Here is a 20,419-nt window from a genome sequence, read left to right on the forward strand (position 1 = left end):
GTTGCCCAGCTACCATGAAACTGGAGGGATTTCCTGTGTTGATCTCCATCAACTTGGTCTTTCCGACATTGACTTTGAGACCTGCTGCCTTGGAACTTTCGGTGAGGTCGTCGAGTTTGCTCTGCATATCCAGTTGCGTTTGGGCGAGCAAAACAATATCGTCAGCAAAGTCAAGGTCGTTCAGATGCTCCATTGTTGAAGGATTCCACGGCAATCCTCGGTTCGGTGCACAGTCGATCGATCCAGTCAGAATCTCATCCATTATGATTAGAAAAAGTAGCGGTGATAAAATACATCCTTGTCTCACTCCAGCAGTTACCGGGATTGGTTCGGACAAGACACCGTCGTGCAAGACCTTGCACGAAATTGCATCGTATTGTGCTTCGATGAGATGGACTAGTTTCTCTGGGACCCCTCGCCTTAGAGCCGCCCAGATGTTTTCATGGTTAAGTCGGTCGAATGCTTTTTCGAAATCAACGAACACCAGCAGAAGAGAGTCCTGGAATTCGTTGATTTGTTCCAGTATGATTCGTAGCGTTGTGATGTGGTCCACACATGATCGTCCGGATCGTAATCCAGCTTGTTGCCGTCGGAGTGTAGCGTCGATTTTCTCCTGGATCCTGTTCAGGATCACTTTGCAGAGTACTTTGAGGGTTGTACAGATCAACGTTAAGCCTTGTTATGAAAGTGAATCGCAAATGGAAAAAAAATGTTGTGATCGCAATATCAAGCACTCTACACATTATTTTTTCTCCTACAGGACCAACACGTTTTTTGGTTTATTGCGTCATAACAAATATAAATTCAAATTACTTTATGTTGCTTGAATAAATTTAAAACATAGTTTTTAAACATAATAAAATCGCCAAATTTCATACTCTGACAAGTGTTGTTTGGCATAACTTCAAATAGTGGTGTAACATATCTACAAGTTTGGTACAGTTCTCACTTTCCTACAGGGACAGTCGGTGCTGCCCAGTGGTTTTGCACTCAACAAATTCTTTCAACATGATTTTGGCGAAAGAAGGAACAAAAGTAATTTAAACTGCTGCGAACGGTGACACATTTTAACTAAATATTTTTCAAAGTTTACCGTTCAAACTGCTATATCTCAGACACTACGCTACATTTTTTATTGAAATTTTTTAGAGTGATTGTTGAAATATAAAGCTAGCATGTCTGAAGTTTTTGAAAATTCTATCTATGGGATCGAAAGTTACGTGAGGTACAATATCTCTGGCTAGAACCTAGAAATGCGATTTCTATAGGATTTTGGACGATGTTTTGACATGATGTTTCGAAAGAAGGTCCATCCAGCAGTTGATCGGCGGAGCTCAACATGTACGCTCCTGTCGGTCGGTTCCATCACGTTCACCGTGGTGAAATTGGCTACCGCGCCGTTGTACTAAAGCGGATATTGCGGGTTCAAGTCCTGCCGGTGAGTCGTTGCATCTTTTTCGAAAAATTCGTTATATTTACGGCTTATGTCCTTTCTTTGATCATGTTTCTCTAATACTTTCCCTCACTTTCGAAAATTTGAAGAAAAAAAATATCTGCAAAGCGAAAAACTATGCAGTAGTTTGCCTCCTAGTTTGGAAGCTAAAATGAACAAGCAACTGTAAGCCCACTCGGAGGAGAACAAAAATTAATGTTCAAGAATTGATAGTGAAAACCCCTTTCTATTTTTTTTTTCTTTTAATAAAGTTTGGTTCAAGGCAAAAAATACAGAATCTAAATCGAGTCGGATGCTATTTAATTTTTCGGAGTATTTCAACTTTATGTCTGGATGTAGGCTGTCAAAATCGTTAAATTTAAATCCACTCCAGTGTATTGAATTTTACTGTTCTCAGTTTTTGATAATTTTAAAACGTACTTTTACCCCACCTTACTCAATCTTTCTTTTCGATTACCAATCTTGATGACGGGTTCAAAATATCGGAATCATCATTGTATATTTCTGATTTATAAAATCATATTTAGAAGGAATTTACGCCCAGAATTCAAATCTGGCTATAGATTCCATCTATGGCAGTTCAATGGCGTTTATTTCAGAACTTATTCTTGGTCTTCAAGAAAGTATACAGTGGTACCTCGACATTCGAGTTTAATTCGTTCCGCAACCTTGCTCGTACAAATTACTCGTATCTCGAAGATCCAGACAAAATCGGGAAGGTTGACATCACTGGTGTTACTACCGAACCGAACCGAACTCGTATCTCGAATTTCAAAAAGTAGCTAACTTAGCACTAAAGCGATAACAATCTTGTCGCATATTCTAAATAGTTCTCAAACTCTGAATCATTCCTTAAATACTATCGTTTTGTTGGATAACCTCCCAAAATAAACTGCTAACACTGCCGGGGAACTAATAACCACATGCTGTGTTGGCTTAGTTTAGCGTGTATGATGACAAACATTCGTACTGTTGAAACATCTCGAAGAGGCTGAAATCTCGCTTGATGATCATTCCCAAGAAACATTAAGTAATGATTGAAAATGAAGGACTCAAATGTAAACGAGATCCCGAGTCAATTGAAAACTCCAGCTTCGGTTGTATGTACATGTGTATCAATGTGCAAACAGCTTGCCAACATTATTTACTCATTGAAAATTTGAGATCGCTTTTTTTTGGTTTCCTTAAAGTCAAAAATCTAAAAGCCCTTTCCAAAGCTTAGCTTCAAGCTACCTGCTTTCTGCCTGATGCCAGCTGCCAGCTCCGCTGTGTGTTTCAAATCCAAGAAAACACACCGGAAGCAAAAACCCCCCACTTGGTAGGTAGTACGAAGTTACGTTCATGCCTGGGGGAAAGCAGTGGCAAAAGCAAAAGCAACAACGTTCTTTCGTTCGCATCTCGCTCTCTAATGCGATAAAAAGCATCATCTCCTACACTATGGCGAGTGCTATCTACACGTATCCACCTAAGAGAAGGAAGCCGTTTGCTGGTATCATACATATAAATATGTATGGTGGCGGTGACGAGAACATGGGTAACATGGAGCTTTTGGGGGCAAAGGTGGCTCCATAGAGCCATGTGTTTCTGTTCGCAGGCTAAGCAAAGCTTCTACATAAGGATGGATACTCCTACCGAGGCTTGAAGTGTTGTAGGTTTTCGTCAAAATGCTCCCAAGCATTTGGCGAAATTTTCACATCACATTTGTTTTAATTTTGCCAGAAAAAAATATACAAATAAACTAGCTGAGTCGTGAAATGAGCGATAGCAAAAATTGTGAAGTGCTTCCAATGTACCAATTTTATTTTTTGCTCTCCAGACCCACCAAGCATCTGTTCTCGTTGATGAGAAAGGTAAATAACTGGCCATTTGGCGTCTGCTTGTCTGTGCTTAGCGGTTGCAAGAATTGTTGGGGGGACTCGTGTTTGACGGATAAATAAGAAGATGGTGAGGTTGTGTGATGTCGGAGGATTGCAAGATTATTTGCTGTACCGTCTCAGTGGTTTTATTTCTCATCTTCTTTTAATTGAGTGCCTCTAATGCTATTACGAAGAGCTGCTCTCGTTTTTTTTTTCTTTGATACAATTTTTTTCTCTTTTCTGTTAAAGAAATGAAAATGAAGCCCTCCGTAATCTTAGGGGGGATTTTTGTTGTAACAGCTTGTACAATTTGTGTCCAAAAAATAGCGCTATGATTTTTGCTCTTCGTTCCTGAAACCCTTAAATTTGGAATCATTAATTCAATTCTTTCAGAAAAAAAATTCACAGAATATTTTCTACATAAGAATTTGCAAAACAAAAATGACAAAAATGACAAAAATGACAAAAATGACAAAAATGACAAAAATGACAAAAATGACAAAAATGACAAAAATGACAAAAATGACAAAAATGACAAAAATGACAAAAATGACAAAAATGACAAAAATGACAAAAATGACAAAAATGACAAAAATGACAAAAATGACAAAAATGACAAAAATGACAAAAATGACAAAAATGACAAAAATGACAAAAATGACAAAAATGACAAAAATGACAAAAATGACAAAAATGACAAAAATGACAAAAATGACAAAAATGACAAAAATGACAAAAATGACAAAAATGACAAAAATGACAAAAATGACAAAAATGACAAAAATGACAAAAATGACAAAAATGACAAAAATGACAAAAATGACAAAAATGACAAAAATGACAAAAATGACAAAAATGACAAAAATGACAAAAATGACAAAAATGACAAAAATGACAAAAATGACAAAAATGACAAAAATGACAAAAATGACAAAAATGACAAAAATGACAAAAATGACAAAAATGACAAAAATGACAAAAATGACAAAAATGACAAAAATGACAAAAATGACAAAAATGACAAAAATGACAAAAATGACAAAAATGACAAAAATGACAAAAAACACAATTTTTTTATTGTCTTTTTCATGCTTCTTTTCATTGGATTCTATGGCATTTCAAAGGATGTTTTTCAAAATTTTGGGTTGTTTTTTGATTCTTTCTAAGAACTTTTCGGGAAACGAGTTTAGTGGTGGCTCCAGAGAGTTTTTAGGAATTTTTAGAAAATCAATCCAAGCAATTAAAAAAATTGTTTTCTATGAACGATTTAAAATTTAGTCGAAATCTGGAATGAGTTTAAAAGGCCTCTGGGTGTCAATTTAAAGAGATACCTTTATTGTTTCAACGTGGGCTCCAGAGAGTTACTTTGGATCGTTTCGATTTATAATTTTCCAAAATTTTTGAAAAGCAAGCAATTTTTTAAGATAACATTTTTCAAATACTTTAAAAAAAATTTTTTTTAAAAGGATATGAATAAAGAGAAAAGACAGCGTTCTCGAATTATAAAAAGTCCTAAAAAGAAAAAAGTTTTATTTTTTCTATATCGTTATACGTTCAAATATCACAAATTTTATAACATTTTTATAACATTATTTTACAAATCACGTATGCATTATTTATATATTTTTTAATTCGTTTCTTCCCGCCGCTGCTGGGGGTGTAAAAAAGTTTCTATCTCATAAAAAAACTCGATACCCAAACCAAGCTGGAAACTGGAATGAGTAGGAAAAGCTCGGAGAGCTCGGGTTTGGACGCAGAAAACTTTCAAGCAAATTAATTACGGACCTGTCAACAAAAGAATCCATGCGCTCGTTTTAATTAAGAGGAATTAAGAGTAGGAAAAAAGCTCATTACGCGTATTAGGAGAATTAAGAAAGATTGTAATATTTTTTTTTTGGTTCAAGTTTAAAAATTCGAAGAAACATTTCCCGAACATGTGTCTTCGAGGACCATCTCCAAATGGAATTGCTGAAAAAAAAGTGTCCCCCACTGTTCCACTGTCAGGATGACAGAATGAACCGTCCCGTGACCTCCACGTCAAGTTGGAATAATCCCCACCCAGAGCTCGTCCGACCATCACTTCTGCATCCATCACAACTTCATGGGGCAGAAGCATGTCATAAATCATCCAAGACAATCCAAGAACGCTTCTGGCTCTAGTCGTCTTCATTCGTTGTCGTCATTTTTCGTCTATATCTCTGTGAAAATCGTACAAAAAAAAAATATTACGAATCTCAATGGATTGAAGAACAAGTTCATTACCAACCAGAGAACTAACAATAGTATGGTGGCTCCAGAGAGTGAGGGGCCAAATTTTGGTTTGAATCGAGGATTGACTTCAAGAATTTAAAATGAAAATGATTATAAAACAGAATTCAGACTAAGGAAAACAAGCTAAGTCTGACTTGACTTTTTTATTTTAACAAAAGCATTTTTAGATTAAATTGAGAAAAGATAGACTAATTTCTAGCTTACTGCATCAAATGTGAACATCAAATTTTTCGGCTGATGTTGTTTTTTATGTTATCTAGTGACGTTCGATTGCAGCACTGCCGTAATCTGGCAAACTGACGTATGCGCCAACATTACCGATTTGTGTTTTTTGCAGTTGAACGATAGAAGATACCAAACTCGACCTAATTACATAAAAATATGTTCAGAAATGATAAAAAATACCAACATAACATTATGAAAACAAAATGACGTATGCGCCATTTCTACTCAAAGTGACGTAAGTTTAATAAAAAACATGTTTGGAACGCTTTGATTACGTCTCAAAGTAACAGTGAGGGTGAGGACCATAATAAAAGACTGTCTTTGTCTAATTCTTAAATTCTATGAATTAAAATTACTAGAAAATTGCCAGTGGCAGCTTCAGGACTAATAGAAATGACGGACAAAACCTTTATACCATTATACTTGTAAAATGATTATTAATTTCAAAAGGTGTCAATGGCTTTGCCTATTCATGAGGAGGTTGGGAAGGGCAGAAGGAGGTTGGTTTGGGTCTTAATTAAGTCCTTGTGTTTCATATGTTTTGCATCATGCATGCATGCATCATGAAAGACGCGTTTTAGTGCGGACTTTCTTCCCAATACTGTCGTTTGTCTTCTGGCATCAAAGGACAGAGTTTCTTAATAATATATTCCTATCTTGACTTTTTGATAGAGTTGATTGAAGACTGAGTGTTGACTTTTGTACTTCCTTCAACTGCGATTGAGTAAACATTTTAACTTTCCAGAATTCTCCTCCAAAACGTGTCTTGTAACTTAAATCGAAACATCTTTGCGTGAATCGGACCTGTTTCACGTCGTACAGTTTCGGGCGAGGTTTCAGTTTGCTCAGAACAGATTGTTTCACCTGAATGCTGGGTTGAAAGAAGTCATTCCACAGAACTCCGTTCTTTCACCCTCCAAGAAGTCTCATTAAGAGTAACGATTCACGTGGAAAATATTACGTCCTTGAAACGTTCCATTCGCGGAAGTTGGATAACCTATTGAAAAATACGCTTCTTTAGTCCAGACACCTATTCTATTACCGGATTATCCTCAGGCTCACTCTCGGTCAGGCTATACCGTACTCAGCAATAAACTCCATTTCTTTTGGTTCGGATACAGCTCCACGAGCCGCGAATATTTGACTGATTGTGAAAGAAAATATCTGGAAATGGTTTGTCACATGCTACGATGGATGTACGTCATTTGGTCTTGGAAACAGTGAAAAATAATAGCTGTTTCTACAACAAAATGACGTTGGTAACATAACTTCCGTTAATAAACCTTTTTCCACAAATTATGTATTTGGCCATGTTTTGTCATCATTTAAACTCATAGTGTACAGATTTGATTACTGAAATTTACTCGGAGGCTCATTAAAAAAACGTTTTTGCAAAAAGCTTCGTACTGAAAATTTAACTCGCTGGCGCATACGTCAGATTGCCAGATTACGGCAGAGCAGTTATTTGCTCTGCTGCAGCAAAGCAATCAATCATGAAACGTACCTACGCAAAATTACTCCACCGAGAGAAGATTATGCAGGGTGTTGAAATTTATTTCAGCTGGTCATGGAATTAATTTTATGTTTTTTACAGTAGCTCTTAAAATCGAAATTGATAGTTTACTAATATGTATCAAAATATTTTAATATTCTCTTTCATTTTTTTTTCCAGTGCGGTGATTCTCCATGCGACTTGACAGCCATCCCAAGGGAAAAAGTTACGAGAGTAAGTAAATTATACATTTATTTTACATTGAAACTATTTAAAAAACATTATATCTTTACTTATTGCTCCAAAAATGATACATACTCGATTCATGATATCGCTAAGTTATTGACCATTTATCATTAGGCTAGGTTGTAAATCTCATTCTTTCAGATACAATACTAGCTCGAGTTTGAATTTCTATCTCTTTTAACGGTTAATACTCAATATAAACTCCATAAAAACCATGTAACTACTTCCTGATATTTTCTAAAACAAAATAATTTCCAAGCATGAGACCTTGTATTTTTTAACGAAAAAAAAACTTGTAAACTATCCAGAAACAAACAAATAAAAGGGGATGGGTCACATCCAAAACCAATTCGACTTGAATCAATTACACTAATGGGGGTAGTGTTGTCGATTTTCCCCCTTTTTTGGTTTTATCCTGAAACCAAAGAAAAAAGATGGGGAGAAAATACTTTCCGTACCTACCTACCTAAATTCACACAACACCAAACCATCTCCCATGATTAATTAATTCATCAGAGCAAATGGCGAAAGAGGGTGGTCGTCGTCGTGTTTGATTTCTTTCGCCTTTGGCTTATGTAGGTATGTAAAGCAGAGCGAGAAAAAGTAATCACAACTAATGAAAGCCGAAATTCCAAAGTTCGTCGGACAAATCGATTCAAAAGAAATGGAAAACGCTCGACCTTTTATTGGGTTAGTTAGCTTATTCGGATTGCCTCTCACTAGGTTTGTTTAATTGTACTTTCTGTAAATTTTAAGATTAATTCTATTTCAAACTCTTCCTGCCAGATCTTTTGATCTGATGAATTAAACTCTTGTTTATATAAGTAAAAGAAAACGATTTGGTGTTGTTCTTACAAGAATCTCTCTACACACTTCTGACTGATTAGTTTCGTCACTTTAACTTTAGAATATTTTTTGCCAGTTGCTTAGAATTACATGGGTAACAAATTTAGTGGTGGCTCTAGAGAGTATGAGGTAGAGGTTTTGAGAAAATCTAACATCACCCTGTTATAAAAATATAAAACAAAAGTATGATTTAAAAACTTTAAAAAAAATCCAGGAAGCGTTTAGATTTCATTAAAAAATTATATTAACGTTAAGGGGGGGGTAGGGTCTAACGGGTATAAAAAAACACGATTTTCACGATTTTTTTTTCTAGAGCTATCGTTCAAACAAATTGTTCGATCTCGAATGTATTGGTCACCCGCCTAAAAGTAGACAAGCTATGAATCATCAGATTTTAAACGCTATAATGTTGCCACTCAGTTAATATCTTCCTGTATTGTTCAAAATCGCGGGAAAAGTTGTAATTATGAGTTCGAATCAAATAAAAACTCTCTTTCGTGTTAACCGTTCTTCAAATAAGTTGTTTTTAATCCCATATCCGGAATGGTCTGACACAACACAAATGTATTCAAATTTTTTTTGCATTATACAAAGCATTATTAAAAGAACATTTAGTATTTTTTCGTAGAAAAATATTGAAAAATGAGCCGGTGACGGAGCACTTTCGAGGATGCCTTTTAGAAAAACAGGATTTGCGGTGGACACTGTATCTCAGCACAGAATCATCTGAAGTCAAAAAATCAGAGCAAAATATTTTTAATAGATGTTTTTCTGGACCCCAACGTTTTTATTTAACTTAAAAATTTTTTTATGAAATTTTTGTGGCTGTTTGAAGTAAAAACTACGATTTTTCACGAAAAAATCCGCCATTTTTCACCTGTAAAATCTCCCCAAAGTAAAAAAAAAACAAAAAAGAAAAACGTTGGGGTCTGGTATTTCATATGTAGAAAATATGTTCCAAATTTGAAAAGAATCGGATAAGTAGTTTTCAAATGACGATGTCCACGGACTTGAAAAATGTGCTTTCGAGAAAAACGCGTTTGAAGTTTCTGCTCTTGCTTTCTTGCAGTATTAAATAGGAGGAGATAAAGGCCTATAATTTCTACAGTTTTGCTTCAATTGACTTGAAAATTTGACACAACATTCTTGAAATGTTTTACAATAAGAAAATAAAAAAATAAAAAAATCGATTTTTTTAAAAGTGTTAGACCCTACCCCCCCCCCTTAAGATGGTGGCTCCAGAGAGTGACTTTCAAAGTTTTGATGTAAAGCTTCCCTTAATATTTTAAAAGAAAGTTATTTCCAGTTGTAACTTTTTCATAAAATCTTTAGAAAGACGTCCAAACAGAAATAAATAAAATTAGCAGCTCACATTCGCGTTTTTAAACTTTTTCGTTTAATATTCATTTAAAAAATGCAAATTTTCCATAACATTTCCATTCTTTCGAAATTTAAGCATTATAACATGGATACTTTTCTTACATTAGCTTGCATTGTACTAGTTTTGAAACTAATTTGTGGCGCCTGTTTTCACCTCTGAGTCACCTGAGACAACGACTGGTGGTTCATATTTCAAAAATTTCAATTACAGCTGCCAGTCGAACCCAATATGCAAAAAAAGAAAAATACTTTCACGTGCTCACATGTTACAAAGGTGGAGGAGTAGGTTGTTTTCTCCACCTTTTTCGCTTCTTTTAAATACATGTACTACACACATAATAAAAACAAAAATTGAAGCACCGCTTCCAGAATGGAATGAAAGGCGAAAAAACCTTGCAAGGTCGACCTCCCCAAAAGTGTTCGAACGTTCGTTGAATGTTATGCATAGCACCTGATGGAAACAAGAAAAAATACCAATAAAGGATACTCACCCTGTCAAAGGATTCTCCTTTTCGTACACACCCCCTCCATTTGCTTTAGCTCAGCTGAGCTAAACTGACTCGAAGTGGGGCGAATATCGATGAAGTACGCTATGGTGAAAATTTTGAGCCACAACACAAGACAGCAACTAAAAAAAATGAAATGCTCGAAAGCCGTTCGAACAAAATGTATGGCTCAATCGTGGTTGGTTAAAATGCACTTCACTTTTGCAAACCGCAAATTTTATTCGCTCCAGTCAGTGTGTGCAATGCTGCAATCTTTGACCACATTTATGCCTCCATCCCGCTCCCCTGTCTTCGACCTTTCTCACTTCTGTCAGTCAGTTGGGAAGAGATTATTGCCGTTGCTGTTTGTTGGCTGGTGCAATTTTCTTCCATCATTTTCTCCTCTTTGTAGTGACTGTGCTGCTCTTTGGTATGCAAAGTGATAAAAATGTTTCGTGTTCGTGTGTAACAGAAATGCATGAAAAATGTTATCAAATTTTCTACCTAACAAAAGTGGATCATCTATGTGGACCGACTTCCTTTGAGCATTGGAGAATGCATTTATGCATTTTGAGTTATTTCAGGAACAAAGAGCCTTCAAAGTCTTCCCAATGGGGCAGCGTTATCTGAACAAAAGAAGAGGGTACATAATATACAATTTTCTTACGTTCCTGGGACCTGAGAATAAATCTTGGTCGTAAACAAGAGCAGATCGTTTGAAAAAAGGTGTGAAATCTGTCTGTTTATTGATATTGGCACTATAATAATTTAGCTGTAGTGCTTTTTTTTATTGAGAAACAAATATATACGTACACATCCACACGTACACTTCCTAAGACTTAAGAGCATCTCTTTGAATTGAATGTAACTTAGCTAAAAATAAACTTTAAAAAGTATGTTGTTCTTAAATTGGCATGTAGGTACGCTAATAATATTGCAAATATTCAAAGTAAACTGTCCAGCAACCAAATCATTATCATAGTTCAATTATAAATTATTTTTTTCTAATTGAACGAAAATCCCACAATATAATCAACCTTATAGAATTTTTATTGAAAAAATTTTTACAAGTGGCTCCAGAGAGTATAAAGATTTAAATGAAAAAAGCGAAACATAAAATGGAGGAGTGAAAGGAAATTACTTGAAATTTATATTTCTTCGAACAATTTTTTTTTCATTTCATCCTGTAATTTCATCCACAATAAATGAACATCTTTTTAAATGCACCCTCTCATTTAAGGGATAAGTCATCCCGAAACGAACAGAATTCACTTCCATCCAACCTCGAAGAAAATCGATGCTCAATAAATCTCCACCACTTTTTTACTCACCAATTCACCGATTCGGTCTGTTTTCATTCACCCATATCTGTTCTGGTCTATTCTGTTCTGTTCTGGATGGCTTTGGCTGGCAGCGGTTCAATATCTCCTGCTGGAGAAACTAGAAACACAACTTATACCTACTGCTAATGTCGGGGAGAGCAAGTGGCAAAGTTCAGCTGCTTAGAGTAGAGTCAATAATGGGCCTTCCACCACACCACACCCCCACCCGGCAGGCTTCAATTCTTCAATAGTTGAGGTGAGGTCGTTGAAGAAAGGGAGGATACCCGGCCGATAAGCATCATGACCCGTAAGACGAACTTTCCTTTCCCGAGCTCATGCTGCGGAAAGATCCACCAAACTTTCACAATACATCTTTTGGTTGGATCGCCTAACATTCTAGGAGCTCTAGGTTAGGAGAGCGGAATGAAGGCTCTGTCGAAAATGATGAAGGGAAAAATAGCTTTGTGCACTTTTGTTCGTCCCAGTTTTTTTTCTTTTTCCTTTTCTTTGGCTGGCCTCTCTTTACGATATTTTGTCCGTGTGGGTTGGGCTCAATCTAATGGCGTGGTGAGGAAATTCCGTTCCAACACCATTCTTTACAGGCAGCGCGAAAGAATGGTTTCGTTCATGCCTTCCATGCTTCTTTCATACGATTTCTTTTTTTTTTCGTTTCTCAACTTCCGGTTTCTTGCGATTATCTTGACGCGTGTGATATTTTTCCCCCGACATCTTTTCTTTCGTGGTGGCAGCAAAAGGCCTGCCTTCTATCAGTCTCTACGAGTTTTTTTTTCTTTTCTGCATACATTGAGCCCCATTGAGCGATGACTTCATTCATCAGCATATAAAAACAAATGATGGCGATGAAAAGATTCGGCGCTTCATTTTTCTTTGATTTTTTTTTTATTTCAGTTCAGTTGCTTCCTTCTCCAGGGCAAGAGATTCCTTCCTTTTGTGTGCGATCGTGGCTCTTCGAGGAAGGAGATCCTAAAAATGATGGATGGCTTTCAATTGCTTCTGAGAATTTCCTCCAGCGCAAATAATATTGAGAACCGACACTGTGTTTGATTACCTGGGGACGTGTTTCATTCATGGGGGAGTATTTCCTCCTAAGTTCATTAATTTGGATGGTAGTGAAATTTGAATGAAACGTTTCCTCGAGTGATGAGATTATTCTGATAAAGTATTGTGATGTGGGAACTCTTATCAATGCAAGTTTTTGGATAAAAATCAAGAACTGAATCAATTTTTAAGAATGTTTTATTTTTTTCTTTCTTATTGAATCTTTTGTATACAGTAGAACCAATTTGAACTTGAGCTTAGGTTTGCTATCAACTATTTACGGTCCTCCACGACCCCTCCTGGCCAATGGTTGCACTCCGTGATTGAATCGAGATAATCAACGTTGCACAATGAACCAATTGAAAGATTACTGGGACAAGCAATACAATCTCACTATACAATTTTGAGAAGCTTCTTCTTTCAAATGAACCATAAACGACGCCGGCCAAGTCCGTGTAGCCGATAGAGGAAAGGAAGTGCAGTGCATTTGATTATTTGTTTTGTGGAGACTGGCTGTACGCGTCATCCTTCCACAAATTTCACGCTGATTTTTAGTGATCAAAGAAAAATCTATACTCCGGAGCTCCAGAGTGTTTCTCAGTGAAACTTCTATCGTATTCTATGATGCAATTCACAAGTTATAAATCAAAAGGCCTTTCAACTAGCAATAAACTCGCAATGGAAACTCATTTTTTAAATTTCAAATATTTTTTTTTCCTTGCAAAGAAATGAGTGAACGAAACATTCAATTTGGTAAAATAATACAAATTAATGTTTTTCAATTTAATGATTTTATAATCCTGTTATAGCGACTTGAAGCTCTCTCAAACCAGTTCGTAAGGTTCCAAAAAGGTAGTTGTCTATTTTGTATTTTTTAATGTAACATGATAGTTAGAGAAAGTTTAGATTTCTAGTGCACCAAAAGTTAATTTTCATAATTAAAAAATACGGCGCGTATGACTTATCTAAATTATTGTAAAAAGGAGTTATTGAAAAAAGTGTTTGGAAAAGGTCACTAAAGACTACAGACAATATCTGCCGTTGGAAGGCTAAATAAAAACGGCACTGAAAGTTGCACTTTAAAATCCAAAAATATACCATAGAAGATACGATGATAAGTCAATAGAGGAAAGGAAGTGCAGTGCATTTGATTATTTGTTTTGTGGAGACTGGCTGTACGCGTCATCCTTCCACAAATTTCACGCTGATTTTTAGTGATCAAAGAAAAATCTATACTCCGGAGCTCCAGAGTGTTTCTCAGTGAAACTTCTATCGTATTCTATGATGCAATTCACAAGTTATAAATCAAAAGGCCTTTCAACTAGCAATAAACTCGCAATGGAAACTCATTTTTTAAATTTCAAATATTTTTTTTTCCTTGCAAAGAAATGAGTGAACGAAACATTCAATTTGGTAAAATAATACAAATTAATGTTTTTCAATTTAATGATTTTATAATCCTGTTATAGCGACTTGAAGCTCTCTCAAACCAGTTCGTAAGGTTCCAAAAAGGTAGTTGTCTATTTTGTATTTTTTAATGTAACATGATAGTTAGAGAAAGTTTAGATTTCTAGTGCACCAAAAGTTAATTTTCATAATTAAAAAATACGGCGCGTATGACTTATCTAAATTATTGTAAAAAGGAGTTATTGAAAAAAGTGTTTGGAAAAGGTCACTAAAGACTACAGACAATATCTGCCGTTGGAAGGCTAAATAAAAACGGCACTGAAAGTTGCACTTTAAAATCCAAAAATATACCATAGAAGATACGATGATAAGTCAAGCTTTTTACAGGGATTTTTTGAGTTTGAATTAATTTGGGAGTTTTGAAATTGAAAAATAATTTAACTGCATCAAACATCTAAAATTGGTTCAGTTTAATCTGGCATTTGTTTCAAAATGTTAGATATAACTACTGTGACTAATTTGACAATTACAGTGCCGCATTTGAGGGGTAAGAGTGGGAAAAATACATATGTATTTAAAGAAACTACCGTCTTCTTAGCGCTGGACGTTGAATCGCTTATTGACTTTCTATGATTTTTTTCCATAATCAAAACTGTCCTCAAAACCTATATTTTTTTTGCTACTAACGCTGATTGACTTTCTGTGATTTTTTTTTTCATAATCAAAACTTGACCTCAAAAGCTAGATTTACTACTCTGCTGCTACTGTCTACTGCTACTATCTCTGTTTGAATTTCTGTGCATTGAAATGTTGAACAAGGTTGTCCAAATCACAGAAAATTATTCAATTTCACATAATTTTAAGCAACTTTCTTCAAAACTACATTCTTGAATATTGAATTTTTTCCAGATTTTTACAGTTTATTATCTTTTTGAGATATCATTTGGATATGGTGGTGTGGTAATGTGGATTGCGAATTATAAGTGAAACAATTCAATTTATCGATGTTTGTTATAAATTTTGTATCAAATTTCTGAAAAAATCATCACAGGTAATCGTCAAAGACCTTTTGGATCAAATCACAGAATTTCAGATATCTATTGTTTCAATCAAGAACTAATAGTTTTTATAGGCAACTTTGATGCTGGCAAATTCATGTTCATAAAAAATCTAAAATCGTTCACCCAGGCTTATTTATTTAACTTTCGTGATTTTTATCAATATTTAGAAATGAAAAATATTTTACAAGGTTTTGGTTTAAATGTTTATGTCATAATTTGAATGCTAACAGAACAAGCCTTTTTGCCGAATTCGTTAACGTAATTTTATGATAATTTATAATATTAACAACTTTATTTTTGCTTGAAACAAAAATAATGACTTCACTGACGGACTTCGAAATTCCTTCGATCATGTGTATTTTTCGATTTTTGGCTGCTCCTTGAATTTTGCTTTGTCAAAGTGGTAGAAGTTAAATTATTAGCAAAAATGTATCCTGAATAAGAAAAACTCCAATATTACCTTATGCCAGTATATAATATGGCATTTATGCATTGAACAGAACATAATCAATGCCTAAAATGCCAGAAAAAAGTTCACAATCCGAGTGACTGTGGGACAAATACAGATAAGTGCAGACTTAATCAAAGTCTTATAAATTTTCCTAACAATCCATTGTAAAAAATAGTTAAGGCATACAAATTTGAAAAAAAGCTTCGCGAGCCGCTCGAAAGGGTCTCGCGGGCTGCGGGTTGCTCATCCCTCGTTAAGAGTAAATTCCGAAAACTTCATAAAAATAAATACTTAGCTTAGTTACTTTTCACTGCTGAGTCAAAGTTTCTCCAATAACTGACGGAATCAGCAAAGATACCAGATTGAGCATCAAGTTCCTGGACTCCGGAGGGCCGCTTTTTTCCCTTATTGGTCGCTCCATTACTGGTGTTTTCTGTCTACAACTGGGGTCTTCTGTCTTGGAGAAACGGTTTGCACTTGATTTTAAATTATTTTTGAAACTTTTTTCACAAGCTTGAAATGAAGAGCTTGAAAAAAAAACACGTCAGTTTCTTGTCACAGACTACTTAGATCTCTCTGCGTATACAGTAAAACTTTTTTGAAGCGATTTAATCAGTCAAAACAAACTATAACAAAAAAAAATCTCAAAGCTTAACCATCATCTTATGAATGTTATATGGTTGACGTTCTTTCACCTTTTTTCTTCCTACAGTTTTGGTGAAAGTTTCTCATGAATCAGCTTCAACGAACAGTGCCACTTTTTGGTACACCCACCACCCCAAATATCAGCCACAGACGAACGCGGTCGAATGAATTGGATAATCATGATCAAAGACGATGGAATTCCTAAAATAAGAAAATCGATTTCAGGGGAAATTTTTTGCTCTTGCTTTCGGAGGTTTCGACTGCGACTTTGTTTGACGAAGGGAAAATCGATGTGTGTTTGGGTTGCGGTTGGTGTAACTTACTGTAAGTGGGTGGATGAATTTAGCTCTCAATCTGAACCCCATCTAACATGTACCTACCTAAAGGTGTTGCAAGTTAGCCTGATCCGCCTAGCTGTGGTTGATGAGAATAAAATTTTAAGGGTTCATTGGCATATTTTTTGAAGCAGACGACAACGCTGGAAAGTTGCTCTCGTAACAATCGTTCGATTGACCAGTTTCATTGGTATAAATAATGAGTAAAAATGGTAGGAGCTCTTTGCCGAGTTGATACTGAGTATGAAGGCTGAATTCTGAATTCTAAACTCCTTGAAATTCTTAAAGAAGCATGAGATATTGAAATGCAAGAGAGAATGTGTGCTAGCTAAAGTCATCTTGAAGGGAACAGAACGTATGTATATTGTTGAATGGAAACGGAACGAATCGTTAAATCATTGGACAAAAAGAATCTGGTATCACATTACCAGAATTGCTAATTCTGAACTCCTATTCCAAAAAGAAATCTGAAGTAAGTTGAAATTTCACTCAAATTTAGCGTGCATTTGAACCGTTCAACGAGCATCAAAACTAGCACCCTCGGAGAGACGAAATCGATGCTAGCCAGATTTGAATATTTAATGGACCATCATTTTGCATGGGCAAAATATTTTCGCAGAAGGGGTTTGGTTCGTTTTTCCAAGATGTTTTTATTACTGCTGCTGCTGGTATAACTATTTCTTCTTGCTTCAATCTCCGGACGAAGGAACATGTTTACGTAATAGCTCTTAATGTCTATTTTTTGTGTTTCGAACGGCTAGACCAAGCCATAGTCGTCCATCGTTGGAAAGAGCCACACCAAAAAAAAATAAAATAAATCCTAGCAAAACATTCAAGAGCAGCCGGATTGAAAGTACTTTGAACGATGATGGTCGTGCCTCTACCTACACCTTTCTTTGGAGGTGATTTTATTTTCCCATTCTGTTGGCTGAGAAAGGGCAGCGACGACGACGACGAGGGTTGATCAAGAAGAAAAATTTCATAAAAGGTGAATTTGGTCCATTTGGAAGAGGACGAAAAAAAATCAAAAAGGTATAGGTAGTACACAACAGTTCGGCATTAGAGAATATATATCCTTTCAACATGTTTTCTCCTTTTCAGTGAATTATTCCTTGAAGTGAAAGCTAGGTCGTGTCTCAATTTACAAAGTCAGATTAAAAAAAAAGGTGGAAGGTTGGGATTTAAATTTTTAAATTTTGAGAACTAAGATTAGATTTTAAAAACCGAAAAAAAAGAAATGTTTTGGATTTTTCAGTATCACTCCCAATCGACAAGTTTCATCAATCAGTTCAGAAGCCATGGTTGTACGTAGGTGTTTTTTTTCTCTTTTGCCTGTTAAAGCTTCATTTCACTTCCGTTCGTTCGTTTTGAGAAAATGGTACCGACCTTCATTTTTTTTTTCATCCCAAGCAGAAGAAAAGCAGAGCATCATATCTTTGCAATTCGAAAAAAGTTCTTTCTTTCAATTGGGGAAGCATCTCGCAGGTGGGTTTTTTAGAATGCTTCAAAGAATCATATGTATTTGGTCAAAATTTCTAAATGATTTTGTTCGATCAAAGAGCGTTTTGCATCACTTTATCCAATAAGTTCAAGTAAGTATAAAGAATTCATTAGAGTCACATTTTGCTTTTCTGGATAAAGTTAATCCTATTCTATTTCTATTTTATATAAATCGAGTTGTTGAAATCAATCTGAAAAGTAGGCGATGACCGGATGACATCGTCCGTGATTTTTTTTTTCGCTTCTCGGAAAAATAATTGAATATTAATAGTTTATTCGGAAAATTGTGAATTTTAGTTGATAAGTGATATCAACATAAACCCGAGGAAGATTGTTTGTTTGTGAACTGTGTAATATTGTGATTTAGTGCTAAGAATTATTTTCGTAGGGTTAGTGAATTCCTCCCTAGATTTATTGCTGTTTATTTCTAAAGTCCGCCATTAGTTGGTCCAAAAGAAAAATGGTCAAAAAAGTATGGGAAAGTGCAGGAGTTCAGACAGGAACTTCCTTAAATACTAAGAATAGAAAGTGTAGTTTGAAAAATAATTTTATTGGGACATTGAAAGTGGTTTTTGTTTTTATTTTCTACTCACCCAATGTAATGGCCCCCGATTGTGTTCGCTTGCCCACGATGTTTGTTTTCTGGATTGCTATGATGGTTTTACGTATTTGATTTATCAGCAGAGCTTGAGAAGAACTACTTCTTCCGATAGAGGTTACTAAAAAAAATAATTTATTAAAAGCAAGTTCACTGATGTTGGGAAAAAGTGGTTGATATTTTGATACTTTTAGCACGTTTTGAAAATTTTGCCATGCAAAAACATTTTCAAGATCTGTGGCCTTCAAGTTTGTTTTACAACACGTGTTGTATTTTTACAACGCTCAAAGATCTTGAAAACATTTTTGCATAGTAAAATTTTCAAAAGTGTCAAAATTTCTACCACTTTCTCCCAACACCAGTGAACTTGCTCTAAAGATTTAAATGGTTCTTCACTATTTTCATGATCGGGGTAGGCTGTGACCGTCGATGACGGAAGTGGTTTTTTTTTTCAGCGGAAAAATTTTCAAGTGCTCTCGAACCCTTATTTCAAAAGTTTATTTGTCCCGTCTTCTTGGAATGTTGTCGGTCTCTCATACTAATCGGGGATGAAACCTTCAGAATCATCTAACCATGTTTGGCATCCAAAAATGTTAAAGCTAAGTATTCTCTTATTTTTATAGTAATCAATCAATCAAGATTCGGAAATTTAACTTAAATACCTCTATGTTGTCAATGTAGAAACTATTCAAGAATATTTGTGCCACATTAACAATGTCGCAAAACATTTCGTAATTTTGAAAGAATGATTTTCAATATTTTAAAATCAATCATTTATTATGAATTCAATCAGTTCTATCACAAAATTGGTCCTTTTGTGGTTAAAATTCTTCACTTTGTGATTTATCAAAATTTTATTAAGAATAAGAAACTTTGAGTACCTAATAGAATATCTCGCTTGATAATCATCGACCTTAATGGGAGGTTTAAACAAAGCCAGCTTAGTAAGATAGCCTCGTCAATTAATGGCGATATTTATTTCAAATTTTGATTACAAAAAAGTAGTTATTAAAGTTGGAATTCAAGTTAATCCTCGGAGATTAGCTCATTTCTGATCACCTAATTCCAAAACAAAATAATCCTCTGGGGATAACCACGACGGGGCTTAAGAGCACCAAGCTGCCAAGACAAGATGCTCGGGATGAACGATGTAATCTATGTTTACTACCAATTTACGCTGCAAAGCTCATGACTGAAACCACATTATTCACAGTCAACCGCAAGGATTGGTAGCAAGTAGGTAGATGGGGGCACTTCGCAAGGTAGATAATGTGCGCTGCACCGCATCATATGTACATATAACATGGCACCTGACTTTCATTGCACCGGAATGGAACGAAGCGGATCAAAACGAAGTGAAACGTAAAAGGGCAAAGGATTCTGAGTCGCTTGGCCGGGTCGGGGAAGAAACATCAGCAGAAAACAACAACTACTACAACAACCACACCAACAGGTTAAAGTGGGTTAAGCTGGGCGTAAAACAGGCGCACACACGATGAAAGGAACTGACTGGTGCAATTTCACAACAGCAGCATCCCATAAAATGCTTTTGTGGTGAACTTATTCCTGGAATATGTAATCGGAAAAAGGGGAAAAAGGTGGTCCAGGACGCTGCGACGGACTCGGGGTGGGAAACTCGACATTCATTAATCCCTAGCGTGGGATAAACAAATTACTCTTCAACGAACATATTCCGGTGTAGGGTTTCCGAGTCCGGGTGTGAGTTTGTTTGTAAGTAAGTGTGTTGGGGAGCAAAACTCCTCTCCCCTCCTAAATGTTATAAATAT

General features: G+C 35.6%; 1 protein-coding gene across 11 annotated transcripts in view; it reads left to right on the forward strand.

Annotated features, from left to right (window-relative positions):
- LOC129747528 (neurexin-3a) overlaps nt 1-20,419 on the forward strand; it is a 200,796-nt gene that overhangs the window by 54,271 nt on the left and 126,106 nt on the right. For all 11 annotated transcript variants that reach the window (XM_055741795.1, XM_055741819.1, XM_055741835.1 and 8 more), the window contains exon 5: nt 7,478-7,531. In XM_055741795.1, the coding sequence (XP_055597770.1) occupies nt 7,478-7,531 (54 nt within the window). The remainder of the gene's footprint in view (nt 1-7,477; nt 7,532-20,419) is intronic.

Source organism: Uranotaenia lowii, chromosome 1, assembly GCF_029784155.1.
Source record: "Uranotaenia lowii strain MFRU-FL chromosome 1, ASM2978415v1, whole genome shotgun sequence".
Classification (NCBI taxonomy): Eukaryota; Metazoa; Arthropoda; class Insecta; order Diptera; family Culicidae; genus Uranotaenia; species Uranotaenia lowii.